The sequence below is a fragment of the Argopecten irradians genome, chromosome 9 (genome assembly GCF_041381155.1).
Source record: "Argopecten irradians isolate NY chromosome 9, Ai_NY, whole genome shotgun sequence".
NCBI lineage: Eukaryota > Metazoa > Mollusca > Bivalvia > Pectinida > Pectinidae > Argopecten > Argopecten irradians.
This window is the reverse complement of record NC_091142.1, coordinates 33,364,138-33,389,766: the sequence shown is the minus strand read 5'-3', so window position 1 is coordinate 33,389,766 and position 25,629 is coordinate 33,364,138. Positions and strand designations below refer to the sequence as shown.

The 25,629-nt window shown below is 34.8% G+C and overlaps 1 protein-coding gene across 1 annotated transcript in view; it reads right to left on the bottom strand.

Moving 5' to 3' along the window:
- Nucleotides 1-6,382: 6,382 nt before the first annotated feature.
- The window catches only part of LOC138332116 (squamous cell carcinoma antigen recognized by T-cells 3-like), a 43,506-nt gene continuing 24,259 nt past the window's right edge, over nucleotides 6,383-25,629 (bottom strand). The window contains 10 exon segments of the mRNA XM_069280086.1: nucleotides 6,383-6,951; nucleotides 7,950-8,113; nucleotides 8,431-8,514; nucleotides 12,822-12,911; nucleotides 13,173-13,277; nucleotides 13,606-13,689; nucleotides 15,135-15,268; nucleotides 15,546-15,723; nucleotides 15,850-16,074; nucleotides 19,746-19,822. Coding sequence (XP_069136187.1) covers nucleotides 6,756-6,951; nucleotides 7,950-8,113; nucleotides 8,431-8,514; nucleotides 12,822-12,911; nucleotides 13,173-13,277; nucleotides 13,606-13,689; nucleotides 15,135-15,268; nucleotides 15,546-15,723; nucleotides 15,850-16,074; nucleotides 19,746-19,822 — 1,337 coding nt within the window. The 3' untranslated portion in view covers nucleotides 6,383-6,755.

The following is a 25,629-nucleotide window of genomic DNA, read 5'->3' as shown; positions in this document are numbered from 1 at the left end:
CAATGACTTGACCATTGAACTTAAATTCATGATAATTGTTAGATTTGAGTTCAGAAAATATAATTGTTTTTGTTTTCTTCACATTTACCTTATCATCATTTTACAGTATTTTTGAAAAACTTCAAAGGCTTTTTTCTCATCATCATCATTGTCATTCATTTCTTTAAAAAAATCCAAATCAATGTCAAAGTCCTTGCACTTCTAATGCTTTTGAATGATTTTCCAAAATTCTTTTGGGTTGTGTTTGGCATTTATACGTAGATCTTGAGCGGATTTTGATATGTATTTATCATAGCTTTTTTATTTCATTTCAAGTAAATTAGATACAAACTAGACATCAAGTATAATTTTTATTTAACGAATACCTTTGAAATACCCTAGCGCAAACCAAAACAATATCCAGTAAGTCAAAATAACATCGATATTTGGAATGCATCAATCACGAAAGGGATTTGAAAGAAACTCGCACTTCAAACTCCTAAGACACCACATACACGGGAGGCCGTTCTTACAGATGCTCCACCGCCGACAAAGCATAAATGATATTCCTCAGTTGAACAATAATTGGTGTTTGATCGTGTATATATATGTCTAATTAACACAAAAATAATATAAAATAATTCATTTCGCCTTTGGTGCATGCGCAATCGGTACTTCCTTTCATATAGGATATATTGACACAGATTTTTTTCGGGATGCAATTAATTATTTTTCATATTTTTATCTTGCAGTAAAATTAGAAGCTCAAACTTTTCAATGGTGGTAATGGTGTAAAGTAAATAACTTTTGTAACTGAAGAAAAATACTAAATCGTCTACTCCTGTTTTTTTATAGTGAAAAAATACCATTTGTCGGCGGTGGAGAATCTTTAAATGATCTGTTGGAAGGAAGGTCAGCTTAAAAAACCAACAAAAATGTCATATGAAGCATGAAATAATGATCGAGTGTTTGTTCAGTAAAAATATTAAAAGTCCACAGCGATGCCAATGGTGAAATACATTGTTTATTTCATTGACGGATGTACATTCATCATAAACCGTTCGCTAAATATATTTGATTTATGATATTTCCGTCCTATTAACAGTCATGGTCATGTAAGGACGGCCTCCCATGTGTGAGGCTGTGTCAGTGGAGACGTTAAGAAGAGATTTAGATAGGAGGAAGAGAAAGGATAAGATCCTGAATTTAGTCGCCTTTTACGATCATGCAATATGGGTAGCAGGTACAATTCTAACGCCCTAACTTGTAGGGCAACTATATAACGATATGTATAAACGAGCACAATCTGTAAATTGCATTTCTTGACCTTTGTTAACCCCGACATGTCTTCAGTATATTAAATAACCAACTCCAGTCTATATTTAGTTTGACCTTTTGCTTTACCTTCCTGTCTTCCCAATATTTCACCACCTCCTTAATTTATGCCATACCTTCCCTAATTAACGACCTCCGTCTCCTTCCTCAAATCTAACACATTCCTCCTTAGACATTGCACTATGAGCTACCTTTACACTATAGGGCGTCAGGTGATCTCTTCATATGTTTATGAGTCATGCGGTTGTTTTTATGACCAAGTTCAATAATTTCGAAACACTATATTTCAATATCAGGAAAATTATCGTTTGGATACACAAGCGGTAGCGTTTAACACATGTGTTCCTAATGTTGAAAATGCCAGATCGCCAAGATTTAATGCAAACAACATCCGCGATATTTTCGGAACCATGTGTTGGTTAGCATTACAACTGATACCTCTATTTGTGATCTCGCACTTCAAACGCTCCTTCCTTACGTTACATAGGTTCAACAAAGGACAGTGTTATGTAACGCATTCTCGATCTTAAACAAATAATTACAGAAGGAGGTATGCCTGCTTTAAGTCTCAAACTTAAAAATAGAACCGCAAGAAATTTCACATATATCATCTACGTTGTTTCAGTTACAGTAGACAGATATTTTTAGAATTAAAAAGAACAAGTTCAAAAGCTTTTTCAATATTTTAGGTTTCCTCAATTTTTTGCTTTCGTCAAATCTGCTGATTAACTCCATCGCGACATCCATGTCGTTGTTTGTCTTTAGCATCTTAATTTTCATTCATATTCAAGTTTAATTTATAATCTCGACTTCAGCGTTTCTGTAGTCATCTTATTTTTGTGTTTCGTTTGCATTTTTTTCAAGATTTAAATCTTACATTGGTGTTCCATTACCTGTCTCGAACATTATCATTCATTTTTAGAATTCTCATTGCTCTATTACGATTGTCATCCCGTTTTTGCTCTGTCTCAACAATACTCATCCAGGTTTGCTATTTCTTTAGTTTTATCGCGACTATTGTTATCCCATCGTAGTGTTTTATTCGTTCCATTTCATCAACTATGATCCAATTCTGGTTTATTATGATCTAATATTCTGGGTTTCCGTTCGCTCCATTTCAACAGGTATGATCCAATTTGCTCTGTTTATGATAAAATTTTCTAAGTATGGTTTAATTTTCTGTTTTTAGTTCGCTCTATTTCAATAGGTATGATTTAATTTACTGTTTTAGTTCGCTGTATTTCAATAAGTATGATCTAATTTACTGTTTTTAGTTCGCTCAATTTAATAAGTATAATTCAATTTTCTGTTTTTAGTTCGATCTATTTCAATAAGTATACTTTAATTTACTGTTTTTAGTTCTCTGTATTTCAACAAATATGATCCATTATTCCATTAGTTCGTTCAACTTAAAAAAAATGTACGATCCAATATATGTATTCTGGTTTTTCTTTCGCTCATTTTCATAAATTCTGGTTTAGTATTATTCAATATCCTAGTATTTTGTTCGCTCAATTTCAACAAGTATGATCTAAATATGGTTTTTCATTTGTTCTTTTTCAACAACCTATTTCATCAATTATCATCCCATTTTGGGTTTTCGTTCGTTCAACAACAATGGTCAAATTATCCATATGTGGCGTTATGTTTGCTCCATTTTGATGTGTTGTGTGCCCTCGTCCGAGATTTGAATTTTTGATATCTTTAGTCTTTTGCACTTTTGCAAATTCAGGAAAACCCGTAAGTTGACCAGATGGTCCGGATGTTTAGAGATAGTGTAAAATATGCCTTTTTGTCGTCTGCTAGCTCTATGGAACCGTCCTGATAAAATGGAACTTTTTTGTTCAATTCTGACGTGTTAGATAGGCGAGACACAAATTGGCTTGAATTTAACTTTGCATTTCTCGCTGAACCACAGGCGTCTGGTTCTGATTTTGGAAAAAAATATGATAACATATCCCTACTATGTTCATATAGTATTGGTAGGCTATTAAATTTTTTCAAAACCAGGAAAAGATACCTGTGGCTAAACCAATCTGGCCCCGATTTCTCGAAACTAACATAAGTTATTGATTTTCATATAAGTTACATAAGGAGAAAATCTTAAGTTTGAACAGAAGTATGCAATTTCGTTTCGAGAATCGGGCCAGATGTGGTGTAAGATACAAAGTAAGCGAGACATATTGGCTTAAATTTAATCAAACTGGCGTGGTGTTAGATACCGACTAAGTAGGCGCGAAATTATCTGGCATTAGATACGCTGTAGTATGTAGGCGAGGTATTCCACTAGTTTCCGAACAGGAATTGTTTAATTGCCCTTATAACTGATGCACTGGTAGGGAGGAGTGGAAAAGGAGCCATGAGTAATTGTACACATGTGATTGCCGTTTATATTTACTGCCATTGCTGTGTATTGGTCGCAATGGTGACCGTCGGGTAGAGAGATTATTGTAGTAAAGTTTAATGCAGAAAGACATTGTATCTTCTTTGAAATTGTTTATATTAATTTGGTGTATCAACGAATATTTGAAAATTGCATGATTTTGCAAGGTATACAGAGTGGTTCTCAAAACATGAGTGTTTATGAAATAGGAAGAAAAATGGCCAGTGGTTGGTTGAAAGGGAATAAATATCGAAGCATCGAAAATGCAACTAAGTAAATTATTAACAATTTCGGTTTGTTTAAACTGAAGTGATTGGAATAATGACAGGTACATGTATTGTATCTTCCATCCATACAGCCATTTTGTATAACTGGCTGCATTGATACCACATAATATGTGTAAATAAATGATATATAAAAAAGGATTTTTTTTATTAGTTCAGGAATTTCCAACTGTGATTTGCAATAAATCAAAACAACTATCGCCAACCCGAAGGATTGTAATAAGCAACGTAAGCACATTTATTAGGACAGCGTTCAATTGAGTGATTACTGTGTTTTAAATCATTCTTTGGTGTTGAAAACATCTTATCGGATCAGGCCATCCCGTGTTATATTTAGAAGCTTGTCAGCATTAATATCTCGCGGTTGTAAGTCATGTATATAGACACTTCAAATATTCTATCAACTCTTTACGTGATAGTGTATCAAAATTTAATAAAACATGGCCTTCAAAAAACTATTTATCGTAGATTTCTCTTATGCTCCAGTAGAAACTGTATCATTGCTGCCACTTGGTACACGCTCCAGTTTTAATGCCATGCTTGATTCATTTTATACATGCACCCTAGCTGAGAGCTAATTGGAACGTTCTTTTGTATAAAACTAGGTCAGAGTGTTATTCAATTAATGCAAAACTAAGTATTCTACATTGATTTATTAGAAACTGCGCACTATATGATCATTTTTTAAACAATAGTGTGTGCTTCTTCAAACTTGTAAACAAGTGACATATCTTTTTGACCGGTCGGTCCTAAAATGCTTCACAACAAGGGTTCTTTGAGACGGATCCCAAATTCGACAGACTTTCTGAGCAATCGATGAATTCAAAAATTGTTAATTGCATATATTCCATAGTTAAATGACACGACATAATGTTTCTGTTTTGTTTTAGAGCGTTGCCATGTGGCCATCCCATCTGGTCACATTATACCAACACCAACTCCTGCCAGAAACTGACATGAAGTGTAAAATGGCCTACCAACTTCACGTCAGTAACAGAGTTGTAACACCTACAGGTGTGTATCTTGGCATGCATATCTTGTTATCGACCCTAACCTGATTCAAACACTTAACTTTACCACCCTTGAAAACACATTTAGGCCCTTTCAAATCAAAGACTAGACCAGTCGATTATGAAACTTCAGGGGCAAATGAGTTTGTTTGTTTGGTTAATCAACGTCCTATTTACAGCTATGGTCATGGGGCAAATGAGTAAATGGAGAACTTTTCGGCAAACCTTTACTGATGCTGACTTTTCACATGCATATAATTGGCACAGCAACACCTATCTATACTATAATCATTAACAGATGTACCAAGGCTGTCATGGTAACCAGATTAATATTATTTACAGTTTTGTTTTTAACATTCCACAGATTAATTATTTTATATTCAATAACTGAACCACACAATGTACCCAATCAGAACACTTTGCTCACTTCTGTGAATGTAGGTTTTAGGGAATATGTTAGTGATCCAATTGAAGATGTACAAACTTCTTTATTCTGACATATTTTGACCAGTATCACCAAATGGCTCATCTATAGTGATTTTATTTGATTGAAATGAATATGAGATTGAAAGGCTTAAAGCATCATTATGTATACTGTATATAAAGTAGTAGACGATTTAGTAAGTAAATAGGTATCACTTGATATGGCTGAAATAAGAACAAAATGCCCGGAGATATTTTCTTGCATTACAGCTGGAACATCAAACTATGAGGGAAAAAACAGCCGAAATATTTATTTATCAGATTTAAATATAGCCACAGAATTCTATCAAACATCTTGCTTCAATGAAAAATTATGATATGATGTACTTGCATACCAGAACAACTGTTTTCTCACCAAAACAACTGTTTTCTCAACATCTCTCTTATGATAATTGAAATAAAATTTTAAATGAACACAATAAAAATGGACAGTTCTCTTCAAAATTGGGAAAATGAAATTATAATATGCAGTTAAAGCCACAAATACTGACAAAATACAGACATGTGTGAAATCACAAAAGCACCCCACAAAACCTGTTACATTATAATGATATCAAAATTGTCAGAATAGTTCTCCCACAATTTCCTCTCTATAGTAAGGTGAAATCCTTTGATCATATACATTATAGTATAAGCTGACCATAAAACAAAAATGCTGTAAAAAATACCTAAATAATAAAAAATATTTTTATCTTAACAAACAAACATCAGTCTGACAGCTAAAGCCAAATTCATCAGTATAACATTGCGAGTGCTACATTAGTTTTCTCAGACTTCCCTCTGTGTGGTCTTCCATTTCACTCTGACAGCACTATCCTATAGGGTATATAGCACTAGGTTGGGGTTTCCAATAATTTCATACAGTGGTTTACTGTATATTATCATTGCTTCAGAGTGTAAAATGGTAGTTTTAATTCTAGACTAAGTTTGACTTGTCCACATAAGTTGTACTGACTTCCATCAGTATATTATGTAAACCATTTATCTCATTTCTCAAATCAAAATTTGACTAATCACTGAAATTTGGAAGGTATCATCTTTTTTTATCATTATTCATTTCTTCTTATAATGAGAAATAGTAATTTGCTGTTACGTAAATGGACATCCAATTTGTCTGTGGTAAAACTAATGTCACCCAGTACATTAGCCTGAAAGTCACCTTGTATTGTAGTTGTACAGGTATAAACTATTGTACAGACACTACCTCGTATTTCTCCAGTCGGCACCAACCACTTATTTCTATCACTATCTGTAGATTGATTTCTCACCGAATCTATAATTTCATTTCTTCAACAACATGTTCCTAAAGTCAGCATTGCTCATCCTACTAGAACTTTGACTGCTAGCACCGTCTCCATTACTTTCTGTTTTGTTAGAATTGTTTTGATTGGTTGAAGGTTTTACTGGTCCACCACTAGCAGGAGCTTTCTTTACAGATCTCGGTAACAACATGAGCTGTGTTCTTGCCTTGCCCCTCCTGCAAAAAATATTAAAAAGTAAACTATAATGCATGACTATAAAGTTCAGTAAAGATAGAGGCTACCATGTGAGTTCAATTATAACAAGGACATAGTCATTCAGATCCCCCGCCAATGGAGATATCAAAGCTGAAGTACGTTTGATTGTGGAGACTTATGTGTATGAAAAAAAAAACAGGAAAAAGGAAGTTGAGCTGAAGAAAGATGGAGTATAATTCAAGTAGAGCGGGGCTGCAATTGTTGAATCAGGTATACAGCCTTGACATTTATATTAGACTATATACACAAAGATGGGTGGAGTTTTGCAAAGTAACATTTACCATTTACCATGATATTTTCAGCAATGTTTCCATGGTAACGGAAAAAGTGCAAAAAATGAAAACCTAAAAATAGCAAAAGGCACTACTAGACCATAAGAACAATGTGTCTATGAAGTTTCATGGAAATAACTTCGTTGGGCGGGGGATAATGAAAATAGCCTTACACAAAAAGGGAAAAACTTCAATTTGAAAATTGACAAAAGCCAATGCCAAAAGTCAAAAGGCAATACTTTTATGTGCCAGAATATTTCAGATGACAAAAGTTCATATTATAATAAATAATACATAAGTGTTTAATTTTCTAAAATGAATATGATCTCAAAATATGCAACATTTTTTAACCCAAAACATATAAACATGCATGCAAAATCTATTTTATTATAATACAAGTACATATGTTCTCATAAAAAATGACAATTACCACTAATGTAGTTGTAAAACTTGAAATTCAGAAGAACTTTTGTTCCTTAATAATTCTATTTCTAAATCTTCTTTCCAAAATGGACAAAACTGCCTTGTACACAATTTTTAACAATTTATTTTGAATTCTAGAAATGTCTTTCAGATATTTGAGATATAAATGCCTTCTCAATGTGAAATCAATGTGAAAGGAATGTAATGTGCATGGGTAAGCATGGACAACATTCAACATTATTCACCAAGATATATATACTTACGACTCTGTTTCCTTTTTCCCGGAGCCTAGCGTTGGTGTGTAGACCGGATCCTCCCGCTCATTCAGCGGGGTTTTACGACTGGGGGGATTACTGATGCTAACGGCGATCGTGTGGTCACCGATCATCATTCCATCTGTTTTAACCACTGCCTGTTTTGCATCTTGCTGTGAAAATTTTGAAAGCAAAAGCGTAAAAAAACATTTGACTATATAAGGATACTTGGTTACAGTAACTTATTACTGTTATGACAATTTGAAAAGGATTGTTCCGGATCCACACATAAGTCAAGTGATAATTTCATATATTTGTGAAACTCCTGGTCTGCATTTGGATACGTTTCTATGGTAACTGGAATGTGTGGACATTTCCTTCTGATGTTGTTCTTCAGAATCAGTAAGTACATAGAAGAAGACAGAAATAAGAACATAATATTATATTAATGACTCAACATCTCCATCACACAGGATTTTAATAAACTCACCTCATCTTCATATTCAACATAAGCCAATCCCTTGGGAGCCCCACTCTTGTATGTTACAATCCTCACATCCTTTATCACACCATGCTGTAATTAATAAATATGTCACTTAAATATGCACCATATCTACAAACTGAAGATAATACGTAATCCCCATGGAAGCCCCATTCTTGTTTGGTGCTGTCAAAAGATCATAATATAGATATAACTTTATCCAAGGCTATTTTGTTTGCCTTAGATCCAATCTCTGGGACTAGAATAGACCTTGATGCAGTTGTTCAATGCAATCTAGGTCAACAGTAAAAAAACCTTTTCCCAAGGTGTTGGGACCAAACTGATGAACTATTTCCCAAGTGCCTAAGACTGAGAGAAACATTTATAGGGATGGTCCCAACACCAAGAGGACAGAGTCCTGACTGTTGACTGAGATGGTATTTAACAGCTGTTTTGTACTGTAACACAATTTTAAACGTGTGTACTGTCTGAGTCTCTGTTGAGACTTTGTTCAAAGAATACTTGGGTTCAGTGCGTCAGCGTTTATGACTTCAATAATCAAGCACATGCAAAAATTCCTTACTAGTCAACATTAGTTTTTGAGATATATTTGTAACAATTTACAAACAATTTCTTGTGAAAAAAAGTTGAAAGCTTTATTTACATTTATGTAGTGAGTCAGGTAACCGTCTAATATACATCTGAACACAAATAGTCTAGTATAGTCTCCAGGTGTAAAGTTACATGGCTTATGTAACTAATAAATGTTAATATAAATGGCAACACCTTTGTTTTATTATAATTTTAATAGAATAATACTGATGATGATGAATTTTTATATGGTAAATACTATAAATCTGGCTACTTCTTAAACAGACGCTTAAGTACCATATGTCTGAATGATGTTTGGAATACAGATGTCAGAAAATGTACTTAAAACAACAATTATAAACAAAAGATGAAACAAAAACATTTCTTTTTATCTGAAGTAGTCAATTCAAATTAAACCTAACGTTTTTTGACATCCAAGATAAAGACTAGAGATCTGTAAGGATCTCAATATATCTGACATGAGTCTAGCTAGCTAGTAAGTGGCGTAGTTAGTGCCACTATAACGAGCCTACAAGGGTTGGTATATAAACTGAGTGTAGTTATTTACCATTACTACAGTAAAACTCTCTTACAACAAATTTCAACAGACCTGGGATTTCAATGTATTATAAGTGTTTAATTACGACCAAAATGAGGCGAATTGGATACAATAACGAGTTTGTTATGAGCAATGAACAAAAAATTGTTATAAAAACGGTCATATTATTTGTAATATTATAAATTGCTACGGAATAAGACTAATTTACATCTGTCTTGTTTGTTATTTTTGACTTATTGTTTGTAAGTACAAGAATGTCTAATGATATATGTAACAACTCTGGTTTGACTGGGCATGGGCATACCCTAGCTATGATGTTTTGAAAACTTATAAAACACTTGTTTATGAAGCCCATGTGGTTGTTCAATGCCGGTGTATCAGACCAATCCAATATCAACTTTCACCTCAATTAAACAAATGGTTTCTAATCGGGAATATATGAACAAAATAATGGGGGAAGTACAAAAAAGAAGAGGCATATAAAATATCCATACCCAAATAAAATCACTGATGTTCTTTTGCCAAATCTAAATTAATGAAATTTGATAATGTTCATACCACTACAAAAATATTTTTGATAGCAGAATTTGAATTCACCAAAAATATACATAATAAAGAATTACATATCATGGGTTACATTCCTATTTTTAGCTTTGATAACATACCTAGGAAATCTGACGTTTTATATTTTTCTTTCATTGTAACTTTATTGTATTGTTTCCTCATTTTAACCTTGTGATCTATAAACCTCCAAGATGTTACAGATTAATGACAATACACTTCCTGTAACAATAGACATTAAGTGAATTAGTCCCCGTAATTGTTTTGTAGCACTGCGTGACTCAAACCATTTGTTGTGTACCATGAGTGACTGTTGTCTATATCCGGGTTTAATATCATTAACAGTTTATGAACATGAGTGAGAAATCAATCATCAAAACTTTCGTTGTAAACTTATTTATAATTATTTACACAAGATCTTGTTTGATAAAGAGTTTCATCAAAACAGGGGTAATAAATTAAATCTAGCAGTCCTATGCATACAATTAAAAGAGGCATGAAGCCCAGGTCTGAAAGTTAATTGGAATAAGACTTTATTATTACACTTCTGTAGTATGAAAGTTAGCATAGCGGGGTCAAAATTTTCGTAGTATCAGCTTAAAAATAAACCTTCTGCAGTTTTAACGATCAGGCATTCAAGGTCTATATGAATAAATCATTTCTCAATATTTTGCAGATGGAATTTTTGCTATCAAAGTAATCTCCTGCAAAATCATGAAAACATCCTCCCGGTGAAAATGAGCAGCTATACAGTATGCTACATATAATTTTTGTCTAACCTACTTACCTATCTATTGTTACTATTGATATATGTAAATCTAACAAAGGTTAGTAACAATATATCTGTTCTAGTCATACAAGTTTTGAATTTTCGAATTTTGTAATTATAGGCTGACCCCATCTCATCTGTTTACAATCCTGATAAACTTTTAAATGATATCAATATACATGTTATATGGGGAATTGGAGTCAGAGAAGAAACATGAATGACCTGACAGGGGTTCCTAACCTCCTAATACTAGCCAAATCAATGGGATTACCAACTAGTCAGTGACTAACAAGGTTGAGAACCACTGCCTCCTTCCCTCCCTTGTAGTCTATGGCCTGAAGGTTCAACTCACATCATAGGTTAACTTTGCATTACATGCAAATGGTTACTGCATGCACAAGTGGAAGTAGATGCAGAAAAATGCAGTCAGATAGCAGCTTGTACCTTGCACCTCAGAACGTTAGCCTATGCTCTATATTTCACAGACATCTGATCTGAATGTTGAGTTAAACCTGGTTTGTTTTGTTTAATGTCCATTTAAGAAAATGCCAGGTTGAGATGGTGGAGGAAAGCCGGAGTATCCAGAGAAGTATCAAGAAGTCAGTACCTGGTAACTGCTCTAAATAGGATTTGCACTCGTGATCACTCGACCCCCGTGACCGCTGAATGTCGGGACAAAACATAACTATATATGGACATAGCCTTGAATGCTTGGGCATCTTAAACAAGACAATGGGCCATTCATCATTCTCTATCATTGAAATGATTATTCCATGAGCCTACATAGCCCTGCCACTAAATATGATTGAATTATAAACAGATCCTCATACTCAGTCCATTTCGGAGGATCTGACAACATCCAATCACCTTTCAGATTGACCAATCAAATTGCTACCTCCAAATTTTGTGACATAGATGAAATAGTTTGTAAATTCTTCCAGAATAATAATCGTGCCTGTAGTCCTTTCGACCAAAGAGCACAACAAGCTACCTGTTTGCATGATGGAACTAAATATATGTTGTTTTCATTTAACATAGCTAAGTGAAGAAAATGTATTGAAATAAAGTATGGGGAGTATAAAGGTCTTCATAACATTACCCCTGATGGGATGTTGTCAGATCATCTATGAAAATAAATCTGTATTTCTGCAATTGTACTGTCACTTTATAAGTTATATAATGCTTGACAATGAATAATATTCATATAAATTATTATTTTATTGTAAATTGCTAATTATTGGTTTACATATAAACCAATCTCCCAAATAACATCAAGCAAAAGTATTGTATATATTCGTATTCAACTGATGTTACATTTATGTAACCTTCAATTCAACAAAAATCATTGTTTTCAGGTTGAAAAATATATACATTCACTGCAACAAATGTCAACAAGCTTACAGTAAGTGTTGCAAGCAACACACGACCCCTGCCATCAATTGATTTTCTAATCTATGGCAAGTTATTGTATGAAGTTTGAACAAATTCTGTTGGTGTGTTGTCAAGTTATCGTCCAGAAACTCAAATTTTTGAAACAATCTTTTTTTAGTAACACTGGCCTTTGTAGTTGACCTTTTGACTCCAAATTCAGTCCCAAACTCTATTTTTCTCATATGCAACCATTGTGTTAAGTTTTATTAAATTCCGTTGATGTTTTCTCAAATTATCATCCGGACATTAAATTTTTTTTAATAATCTATTTTTAGTACCAATGACTTTTGTAGTCGACCTTTTGACCCCGATTTCAATCCCAAACTGTATTTTCCCATATTCTACCATTGTGTGAAGTTTGATCAAAATCCATCAATTTGTTCTAAAGTTATCATATGGAAACCAAATCCGGAGAGACAGACAAACAGACAGACAGACAGATGGGTACAAACACTATAGGCCCTAATAACTGTATACTTAGTTACTTACCGCACCAAACATGACTTGTAGAGCATCCTTACTACAGGTAAAGGGGAGACCACTCACAAATAACTTGTTCCTCTCCATGTTCGTGGAATACTGAAAACAGTATCAATTCATAATCTATAACATTTCTGAAATCCTCTTAAATAGTTTAGATACAGATTCCTGAAGGGTTTAACAATGTTTATGTTTTCAAAGACATTAAAAAAAAAATTTTCATTCAGTTAATTCTAATTGCTTTGAAATATAAATATAAATCTTGCTAAAACCACAAAAGTCATAAATGCCCGTCTCACTACATCTGGTAACACTATTATGGCATCCTCCTCATGGTGACAAAAGTCAGGTATAACTCACCCTAAACTGGGCCTTATTTTTGCCCTTCTCTTCATACTTTGAGACATACATTGGACGGTTCTCTACCAACTTCCGGTCAAGTTTGATGGCATTCATTGCTCCAAACTGAAATATAAGAATAACAGAAGGATACTGAAGTTATTTTCTTCCATCAATTTATTCTTCATTCCCAACAACCTCAACCCATGTTAAGGTATCTCCTTGTCACGTTTTCACATTACACCTGAATGTTTGGTTAACAGAGTGTAGCAGAAATGTGAAGATACGCAGCTAGACTAAGATCAAACCAAGACCTTCCAAACACTCAAGTGAATTTCTAATATAAAGAGAAATTCTACCTATTGAACTACATGGTGGAAAGCAATTAATTAGTCCAGTTCAGTTTTTCATTCCTCCGTAAAAATGCTCTCCAAACCAAATTATAATCACTTACCTCATCTTTAAATTCTATGTAGGCAAAACCTTTTGATTTCCCTTTGAAGTTCTTAGCAATCCTGATATCTGTCAACTCACCACACTGAAATTAAAACATATCTACATTGGTAATTTACAAAATATATTGAAGCATGAGGAGAACTAGTGTATTCATCTATGCTACTCCAAACTGCACATGGAATATAAAGTTTATCAAATGAAATTGAGTTATCATCAACCTTACTCCACTCCCTCATCCTGTATTCAATCCAATAAATGCCACTGTTCCAATAAGTGTCCCCGGCCCTCTTTTTGAGGTCTTAAATTTACCTATCTTGAATTTAAATCTCTATCAAATACATACAGACTGAAAACATTAATTTTATTTCTACTTACTTTTGTTTCATTTATTTTGTAAAATGGTGAATGACCTGATTTGTGCAACAACTTTGTGAAAGGTCTAACTTTGATCCAAATGACAGCCTTCTCAATACAGTGGAACTTGGTTGATACGAACTCGGATAATTCGACAACCCGGCTTAATATGAAGTGCTTTGCCGGTCCCAGCCGAATTCCCTCTTTATCTTTGTTTAAAGAACTCGGATCATTCGAATTCGGAAAACTCGAGGAACTTGGATAATATGAAGTAAATTTTGGGTTCGAATGACAAAAATCATACATAAAATGTTCTGATAACTCGAAATGAGATTTTTTGGACAACGAGATCGCCAAAAATGCCAATTTCTTTTTCATCAAACTGCCAAAGAACGGCATTTCAAAATGTATATCTCCATTTTATTGTTATAATTTTGCAATTAACATCGGCGATTTTGACATCTCTCTTGTTCACATTGTTTACCAAGTAAAGAGATCGTCAGTAGACATGAGAACTCGCTTAATTCGAACACTCAGATAACTGGAAGTTTTATCTTGGTCCCTTTGAGTTAACCGAGTTCCACTGTATTTTGATTTTTTAAGGGGCCTGGGCCACAGCTGTTGTTCAAAGGGTGATTAGATTAATCACTTGATAAGGGAAATCTTCATTTCTCATTGAAAAACCTATTATTATATATATACACCAATATCAGTATACAGGTACAGAATGCAGTTATTATGAATCTTGTAAAAATATTGTAAAGCTAGTATAACAAGAAATAATTTAATCTTGATTTGAAGGGTATTATTATTATACTCACTTATTAAACAACAGGCCCCAAATTCTCGAAACAAACTCATCAAAGTCATCAATTTTCATATAAGTTACATAAAGAGAAAAACTTTTGACTTCATTCTGCACTTTTGTTTCGTGAAATCAGGGCCAGGGCTTATAAATGTATCATTACATATATTGCATGATTTTTTCATAGATTTGGTCAAACAGAGTAAATACCCTTCTACCACAGTAAATTGTGTTATTCAACTCTCAGGCCATTGCATAAATGTGCTGGTTGTTAGATAAATATATTGAAATTCTACTAGTCTATGAGCAATAACACCTTCCTATCTTTTGATTGATCAAAATTTAAAACTGTCAATAAAATATCTTACCTGCGCAAATATTTCCCCTAGTTTTTCCTCACCAATAGAGAAATCAAGGTTACTGACAAAGGCCGTCCTGTTTTGTGTGGCTGGGTCTGTCACAAAGTCTCCCTCGCCAGCGTGTTGTCCTGTAGCACCAGAGTCTGTGTGATAGATATTAACCTATTATTAATCTTGGTTAAATGCTAATGATAATGCCAAAGTTTTATAAGCTTATTGGAATGTCTTGTGAGGCATTTATAAACAATTGTCATACGGCAAAGTCTGGAATATTTCTACAGTGAGTACCAACAAAATAACTTGTATCAAACACAATAATTTCAGTTAAAATGGTTCAGTTAACGAGATTTAACTTATCTTCAACATGATGAAGTAGGGGCGGGTTATCTGTAGATATCATGTATGACATCCATTACATACCCAATTTGGCTTTTTTAGCAGGCGACTCTGAGGTATCCTTGGCTTGACCTTTGAACCCTGGTGGTGGTCCAGCAGACTTTGGCCCCTTATAGCCGGGAGGTGGGCCAGATTTTGGCCCCTTGTAACCAGGAGGTGGTGGCACCTTGAAGTCATCTGTCTGTTTCTGTGTTTCTTCTATCTATATAACAAAGAGTGTAATTACTGGAGCGAGCAGCACAAGGACATAAAAAAGGTTGTTTTTAATTAATTATGACTGCAGTAAAGAAACATGTGTATCATATACTGAAGACTCAGATTAACTAACCTTTCTCTTCTCTGCTTTCTTTTGTCCTACCTCCTCAGCCACTTCTGTTTTTACAATATGTTGATCTGGCTGAACTCCTGACCTCTGCTCGACCCCTGACCTTTGTTTTCCTTGAAACTGATTGGTCCTTTGTTGATCTAAACCTTTCTGACCTTTCTTCTGGGACTTTTTATCACTCTTGCTTTGCTTCTTTTGCTCTAGAACAGTAGCCTCTTTCTCAGCCGCCTTTAAGTACAGATATTATTCAGGCTATTATTGACACATTTCACCCTCAATGAGGGATGGTGCTGAAGAAAGTATTTCTTTCATACCTACAGGTGTAATACTGGCTGGTCCAGGATAACACACTCATGTCGCCTGAGGCTGTATTGCATGGCTACCCATGCAATAAAGACTCGTGACGTCACGGCGTCAACAAAATCTCTATTTCCTCGGTAAAATTTAAACATTTTTTTCACAAATATGACTGGTTTTACTATATACAAGAGGCCCATGGGCCTTAACGGTCACCTGAGTTAGAATATATCATGAAACAAACAATGAAACAAATTAAAGACATATAAACACTTTATGCTGGGCCTTGAAGTTAGTCAGTGATTTATAAATTTGACTTTTTAGACTATGCAGAGTATTTGCTTCCATCAAACCTGTGAACCTAGAAGTATTTTTTGAAATCTTAATCATTTTGACCCTGTTTGGTCCTGCCCCTCTGGTCCCCCAGGGGGCTGGTCCCCCAGGGGGTCATCGAGGACTGATATGGATGTTAAAATGCTATATCTTAGGCTAATAATTCTAATCAAGTTTGACTACTTTCCTATGAAAATTGGGCAAATAATGTTCACAAATATGTTTTTCCTATATAAACTAAGGTAAACTTGACCCCTCCCCAGGGGATAACGTGAGACCCCAAGGTCATATAATTCACAATTTTTATAAAACACCTTTCCATCTATAATAATTTGATTCTACTATTTCCAGAATTTTAGAAGATTTTTAAGTTTTAGCCTATTTGACCCTTTTTTAGCCCCGCCCCTCTGCCCCCAGGGGGTCCGCAAGGACCAATATTGATATGATATTAAAATGCTATCTCAGGCTAATAATTCTTACCAAGTTGGACTCATTTCCAATGAAAATTGAACAAAAAATGCTCATTAATGTGTTTTTCCTATATAAACTATAGTAAACTTGACCCCCTCCAAAGGGGAAACGTGAGACCCCGAGGTCATATAATTTACAAATTTTATAAAACACACTTTAAGACCTTTCTATCTATAAAGTGTATTTGATTCTACCATTTCCAAAACTTTAGAAGAATATTTTTGAAGTTTTAGCCTATTTGACCTTTTTTTAGCCCCGCCCCTCTGCCCCCAGGGGGTCGGCCTGGACCAATATGGATATGATGCTAAAATGCTATCTCAGGCTAATAATTCTAACCAAGTTTGACTCGTTTCCGATGTAAATTGAGCAAAAATGCTCATAAATGTGTTTTCCCTATATAAACTATAGTAAATTTTACCCCCTCCCCAGGGAGAAATGTGAGACCCCAGGGTCATATAATTCACAATTATTGTAAAGGACCTTAAGACCTTTCTATCTATGAAAAGTATTTGATTCTACCATTTCCAGAATTTCAGAAGAAGATTTTTGAAGTTTTAGCCTATTTGACCCCGCCCCAAAGGCCCCTGGGGGTCAGTCATAGAAAATTTGTTAATAGGATTACAGTGCCGTTACAACAAGTGTTCCTGTTTACATTCATTCACACGATAGACACGTTGGCTGCTAGCTGATCTAGTAGGCTGGTAACTGATGCAGTAGATTAGATTTTAGGTGGCATGTAACGAAGGCACTGATTGGCTGAAGCATCAGCAGCCCGACTGATTGCTCCCTGACTGACAAGATCGCCGACAACATTGAAAAGTAGGCGGAGCCAGCGGATCTTTGATGTTCATACCCGACTCTGTTGTACAATGTGTTTGATCACGTTGTGTACTATTTAATTTCTTACAATGTATACATTCAATCACTGTATTAAAAATTCGTGATTGTTTTGTTTCACTTATCAAGCGAATGTTTTGAGGATGTTTTGTTCAAAATTACTGGCCATTTCTCTCAATTTCAGAGAGTAGTCATACAGTAGCGTAACGTTATGTATCTACCACCGTTCCAATGGATCAAACTTTTCATCATGTTTATTAATGTGTTGGGTTTAGATCTATTGTATCCATTCTAATGTTACATGTAATGTCACAGCCGAATCTAACGTTAGCTACTGTTGTACCTTCTGACTGACTTTTCCGCTGCAAGGTCTGTTTGGTGTGGAAAAACAAATCAGATACGGCTGACAATAGATTATGTCTTATCAGAATATATTCCGATCAATCACGGTTTTGATACATATCTGGATGTTACATGTAGTAGGGGATGTTATTCTAGTTGTAGACTTTGAGTTTGAATGCATTGCCTAAATATTTATAATTTAATTTGATTCATATTCGAGGTAATGTTCTCGGACGTTGGCGCATGCGCGGCGGTAGTTTACAAAATGTAGGTTGATTTTAGCCGAGAAATTGTCAACACTAGATTCAAATGCATCTCTCTAATTAAATACTGGTGACAAAGTTAAAAAAATCGACGACAGACTTTTCCAAATGTTTTAGCTCCACCCCTACATTGAAGCGACAGCCAATGAGAGCCTTGTTTACACAGCTTATTGAATGTCGTTGGCAAACTGACTAGATATCATGCAACCTGACTAGCTACCAATCAAGCGAGCCACCTACTAGACTGGCCGTCACACGTACGCTTATTGTAACGGCGCTGTAAATGGCCATCTCATACTGATAATTCTGACAACATTTGACTCATTTCCTATTACAAATGACCAAATAATGCTCAAAAATGTGTTTTCCCAATATAAACTATAGTAAACTTAACCTCCTCCACAGGGGGAAACTAGAGACCCCAGGGTCATATAATTCACAATTTTTGTAAAGGACCTTAAGACCTTTCTATCTATGAAGAGTATTTGATTCTACCATATCTGTCATATAATTCACAATTTTGATTGGCCTTATGCCTTAGAAGGTTTGTGCAAAATTTCATTGAAATTGCTTCAGCAGTTTTGGAGAAGAAGTCGAAAATGTAAATTGTTTACAGACATACGACGGATGACGCACGACAGACAAAAGGCGATTGGAATAGGTCAATTGAGACTTTGTCTCAGGTGACCTAAAAGTATGCACACAATGAAATTTGTGTTGAAAATATCACACAATTTTTCATGTATGGAAAATTGACTTCCAGTTGTGGATTTCTTCGAATTTTTTTCAAAATGGCGGGATATTATAGTTGTAAAATTGCAATAAAACTTTGAGGCATGAAAGAAAAATACTCTTTCATAAGTGGATATGAAGGATAGGGAAATTCTACCCTCGGGATCACAAAATATTGCAAAACCCTCGGCAAGCCTCTGGTTTTACTACATTTTGTAACCCTCGGGTAGAATATCCCTATCCTTCATAACCACATATATGAAAGAGTCTTATACCTTGATTACCTACCTTATATGAAGAATAAAGATTATTTGCAGAATGTGTCTAATGATATCCATCCTTAAATACTAATTGGACATTGATTTAGAGAAACAAACCTAATTATAAAGTATGTCCTCTGATCTAAAGTAATCATTTATTGAGGATGCATCTAAACTATTTTGAATTTCATTAGAAATCTTCTCACAAAAATATCATTTAATGGTTACCATTCATCTTTACTTCATTTTAGTCTTTTATCTGTATAACTACAAACTGAACTTTTTTCAGGTTTTTTTCTCTCTCTCGAACCATGGATATCTTTAAGAAAAAAATAAATTAATCAATTTGTTGGGCTTTAATTACCTGTTGTCTGCGGTCCATTATCCTCGCCATCTGAGCTTCACATTTTGTTACAGCAGTATCGTATTCCTCTAGGCTACCTGTATGGTTATATAACATAGGTTATTGTACCATAGTAAACTTTTAAACAGACATGATATCGTGGAATGTGAACCATCTAACTATACAAGAGATCCCAGAGGGATCTTGGCGCCCACCTAAGAATGATCTTTGTCTGACAAAGGAAAGAAGGATCTTTTCTCTGCTTTTCAAGCTTTTACTACATATTACTACACATGAAATTTGAGAAAGATCCCTTAACTACTTTCTGAGATATATAACAGTAACAAACTTCAATTTTCAAAATCCAAGATGGCTACCTGTCGGCCATCTTGTTCACCGATCGGTCCTAAAATTTAAAATGCACAACTATGGCCCTAAGGGAACCTGTACATGAAATTTGAGAAGAATTCTTTTGGTACTTTTTGAGAAATAGCGATAACAAACTTTAAACTATCAAAATCCAAGATGGCGGCCTGTCGACAGATCCCTTCAGTACTTTGTAAGAAACAGTGGTAACAAGCTTCAACTATCAAAATCCAAGATGGCGTCCTGTCGGCCATCTTGTTCACTGATCTGTCCGAAAATGCAATATGCACAACTAGACCCCTAGGGGAACCTGCACATGCAATTTGATACAGATCCCTGGAGTACTTTCTGAGAAATAGTGGTAACAAGTTTTAACTATCAAAATCCAAGATGGCGGCCTGTCGGCCATCTTGTTCATCAATCGATCCCAAAATGCAATATGCACAACTAGGCCCCTAGGGGAACCTGCACATGCAATTTGAGACAAATCCCTTCAGTGCTTTCTGAGAAATAGCTGTAACAAACTTCAATTGTCAAAATCCAAGATGGTGGCCTGTCGGCCATCTTGTTCATCGATCGGTCCCAAAATGCAATATGCACAACTAGGGCCCTAAGGGAACCTGTACATGAAATTTGAGAAGAATTCTTTGGGTACTTTTTGAGAAATAGCCTTAACAAACTTTAAAATATCAAAATCCAAGATGGCGGCCTGTCGGCCATCTTGTTAACCGCTTGGTCTCAAAATGCAATATGCACAACTAGGCCCCTAGGGGAACTTACATGTGAAATTTGAGAAAGATCCCTTCAGTACATTCTGAGAAATAGCAGTAACAAACTTTAACTATCAAAATCCAAGATGGCTGCCTGGCGGCCATTTTGTTGACCGATTGGTCCCAAAATACAATATGCACAACTAGGGCCCTAGGGGAACCTACATATGAAATTTGAGAAACATCCCTTCAGTACTTTCTGAGAAATAGCGGTAACAAGAATTGTTAACGGACGGAAGGACGGACGACGGACCACGGACAAAAAGCGATTTGAATAGCCCACCATCTGTTGATGGTGGGCTAAAAATATGCAGCCAGGCACCAATTTCTCAAAATATAAAGTACCAGCTTAAATTAAAACTTTAAGTAATTTCCAATATGTGACAGATTTTTGACTCACGTAACATTTTGTTTTTTTCTTTAACTTTTTGATATAAAAGGGCCTCGGTATTATTCACTCTAGCTCAAGTCATCCACCTTACAGTTGACTCTTTAATTAGAGGCTTTGCCAATTTGAAACAGCATCAAATACAAATGTATCAAGAAATGTGCGGTGCTATACTGTTATAAATAATCAACCAAACGTAAAGACTATCCTAGGATAACTTAAGTACGAGCTAATCACTTCCCTCTAATTTGCTACCAACAGGAATAAGACACATAACATTAATTAACACAGGGATCAATCTTATTATAGGAAATAAAACATATCAGTGGTAATGAACAAAATTTTTAATCAAGTTAAAGCCCCATTATGTTTTGGGGTGAAAAAATATCGTCATAAAGTACCAAACTTTGCTGAATAGTAGAGCATATATCCTTATGAAAATATCCGCTAATAAAAAATGCCCAACATTTCCATGTTTTCGAGAAACAATAGAAAACCCCTCTTTGGAGAGGGGGAAATCCGTAGTTCCGCCCCAGAGCCAAAACTATCTAGTACGCATGCGTAAGCACAAAAAGGTGGAAATCCCTAACAAACTTCAACATCGTGCATGGCGAACGCACTGAAGACTCGCCAAATACGTGTCAGCGAACACACATGGGTCCGTTCTTCACCACGTGCATGTTCCTTCAAACAACGACAATTTAGCGGTCAAGTTGCATTGCTCGATCGCGATCGGCTGCACGTTACGATCCCACGCATTCCACGCGTGGACCTACAATTACATGTTGTACATGCATGTATTTGCATGTAGTTTCGATATAAAACTAGGCTAAAACTATTCAAAAAGTGTTTGTTCTTGAATGGAAAGCAAGCAATTAACAAAATTATAATTACAATGGTATTTGCTAATCTTATGTATTTTGTAATAAAGATTTATAGATGCCTATAGGGTCTAATCTAGCTTTAGTGAAATGTACATCGAAACCGAACACACGTTAGTGAAATGTACATCGAAACCGAACACACGGACGTTTGTGTTACCTGATGAGGCTTCCCACGGGACTCGCAAACTCGTAAACAAATGAAAGTAAACACAAACACGCCATGTCGTTACCTGCTATATAGATATTACACTTTGTTTCTTTTTATAATAATACAGCGATGTATACATACATACATACGAAGTCTGGAAAGCCTACATGTTCTACTCCATCGAAGACCGATCGCGAACATGTACATGAAACTTAGACCAGTGTTTGAGACAACAGGGTCAACGACATTATCGGATATATCAATGACAAGTGATCATGATCATGAATTACTAACTGAGTACAATCCACATTGTAGCATAAGATCATTATTTTGAACTTTGTAATTACTACATGCAAAAACATATATACATAATATTAGAGACTTAGATATATCTAAGTCTCTGATAATATATGTTTATGCTACATGTAAAGATACATGCATATGAACCACAGGTGTTTGGCTCTATAGACTTTTTTTCTTTTTTCTCTCTCTCTATATATACATGTACAAATGTAATACTGTGTCAATATATAAAGAGAGAAAAATGTCTATAGAGCCAAACACCAGTGCATGAACCACATATGTAGGCCAATGTGATTAATTTTTATCTCATAATTCATTGCATGCACGGGACAGGAAAAGGAATGCATGTAAAATATGTAGAATAGTTTGGTTTGATTGAATAGGACTAATTAAAAAATGGTGTATAAAAACAGTCCGTTAATGATTTCTATACAGTTCATCAAGTGAAGAAGATCTGGTGGAAAAGTATACCAAAACAGCTAAAGAAAACCTGGCTCAGTCCTTCATTAAAGGAAGAGAAAATGGGGAAAATATCTGTTTAAATAAGACTGGTAAAGTCCTAGCAGGCATCACGAACTTATTTTTATCACATATTTTATTTAACGCATAAACTTTTAGCCTTGCTCCATAAATCGAAAACAAATGGACCGAATGCTTATAAACATAATTCACGTTCAGCGTAAAATGGAATGCACACTTGTGAAATTAGAGAAATTTCAGTTTCAATTCCCTTTTCCTTTTTACTACGTACATGTAAGAATTACGTACCGACGGCAAATGATAGTCCATCAGGTAGTATCAAGGGTCAAAATAATATATGTTGTGTTTTTTTAATGATGAAACTCCGATAATCTGACAATATTTATATCCCCTTAGTCAATCTAATACTGACGTTTGTACTAATTTAAATGCGAGTCTTTGATTAGTTTAATTCGATCCGTGTACATAAAATTGTAGGCTTATAGCTAAAAATGCCCATACGATAATTTAGACTCATGCACCTGGTAATCACTACTTGATGTATATAATGATCCTTCTCTAAATACACGAAACGTAATCGAAAAACATTTAATCAGTTAATTATACAGAAATGAAATTTCGACAGGTATCGGTATATAGATACAACATACAGATTGATGTATCTCGACTAGCGTCGATTCCAGTGATCTTTCATCTATATGTACCTGCATATACTATCACATATTTCATAGACGAATATCGTTATAAAATACCCACCCAAAGAATAAATAGAAAGCAGTTATAATACATAGTAACCTATTAGTCCACCTCTTTACGTATGTTCTAAGTATTTAGATATACTGTGCTCTCCTTACTCTCAAATTATGAATAGATTAGTAGCATCATGGTATTTATTTATCTATATATAGTTTGGATTAATACTGTATTTATCTCAAATTATTACACGAGAGGAAAGAAAATCAACTGATCATCACCAAAATTGACACAGCCACGTGTTTATATTTGTACGATAAAATACCCCATATGGTGCCCCATGTATGCATTTCACTATTTACATTCACTATTTTTCGATTAATACATATTTTGTATTATGCTCTATATAAACTATATGTAACCTTTGACAGGACACATTTATAATAAATGAAATCTAATATGTATCATATACTAAAACAATTATAGAACATTGTATTGCTCACCGTTTCCTCAAAACTGCCCTCTGTCTCGGCCATGCTTGTTTTGTTTACTATATCCGGGTATCGAACATATACGTATACACGAGGTATTTTTAACTATGCAAATCAACCCGTTCTATTTTAAGAATTCTTTACTAATTGATTACTGCGTAATTATCTTCATTGGAAAGAAACCAAATGAAGAACCTTTCATAAGGGATGTTAATGTATATTTTAGCAAAGTTTGGTGAAAACATAATTTTTAATCAAGTTAAAACTTAACCTCTTCTCTCTCATAGTTAAAACCTGCCCTCATCTCTGTCAAAGTTAAAACCTACGCTCTTTTCTCTCAAAGTTAAAATTTACCCTCTTCTCTCTCAAAGTTAAAACCTACCCTCTTCTCTCTCAAAGTTAAAACCTTCCCTCTTCTCTCTCAAAGTTAAAACCTACCCTCTTCTCTCTCAAAGTTAAAACCTAACTTCTTCTCTCTCAAAGTTAAAACCTACCCTCTTCTCTCTCAAAGTTAAAACCTACCCTCTTCTCTCTCAAAGTTAAAACCTACCCTCTTCTCTCTCAAAGTTAAAACCTACCCTCTTCTCTCTCAAAGTTAAAACCTACCATCTTCTCTCTCAAAGTTAAAACCTACCATCTTCTCTCTCAAAGTTAAAATCTACCTACTTCTCTCTCAAAGTTAAAACCTACCCTCTTCTCTCTCAAAGTTAAAACCTACCCTCTTCTCTCTCAAAGTTAAAATATCCTCTTCTCTCTCAAAGTTAAAACCTACCCTCTTCTCTCTCAAAGTTAAAACCTACCCTCTTCTCTCTCAAAGTTAAAACCTACCCTCTTCTCTCTCAAAGTTAAAACCTACCCTCTTCTCTCTCAAAGTTAAAATCTAACTTCTTCTCTCTCAAAGCTAAATCAACCATCTTCTCTCTCAAAGTTAAAACCTACCCTCTTCTCTCTCAAAGTTAAACCTACCATCTTCTCTCTCAAAGTTAAAACCTACCATCTCTCTCTCTCAAAGTTAAAACTACTCTTCTCTCTCTCTCTCAAAGTTAAAACCTACCCTCTCTCTCTCAAAGTTAAAACCTCTTCTCTCAAAGTTAAAACCTACCTCTTCTCTCTCAAAGTTAAAACCTACCCTCTTCTCTCTCAAAGTTAAAACCTTCCATCTTCTCTCTCAAAGTTAAAACCTACCCTCTTCTCTCTCTCAAAGTTAAAACCTTCCCTCTTCTCTCTCAAAGTTAAAACCTACCAACTTCTCTCTCAAAGTTAAAATCTACCCTCTTCTCTTTCAAAGTTAAAATATCCTCTTCTCTCTCAAAGTTAAAACCTACCCTCTTCTCTCTCAAAGTTAAAACCTACCCTCTTCTCTTTCAAAGTTAAAATATCCT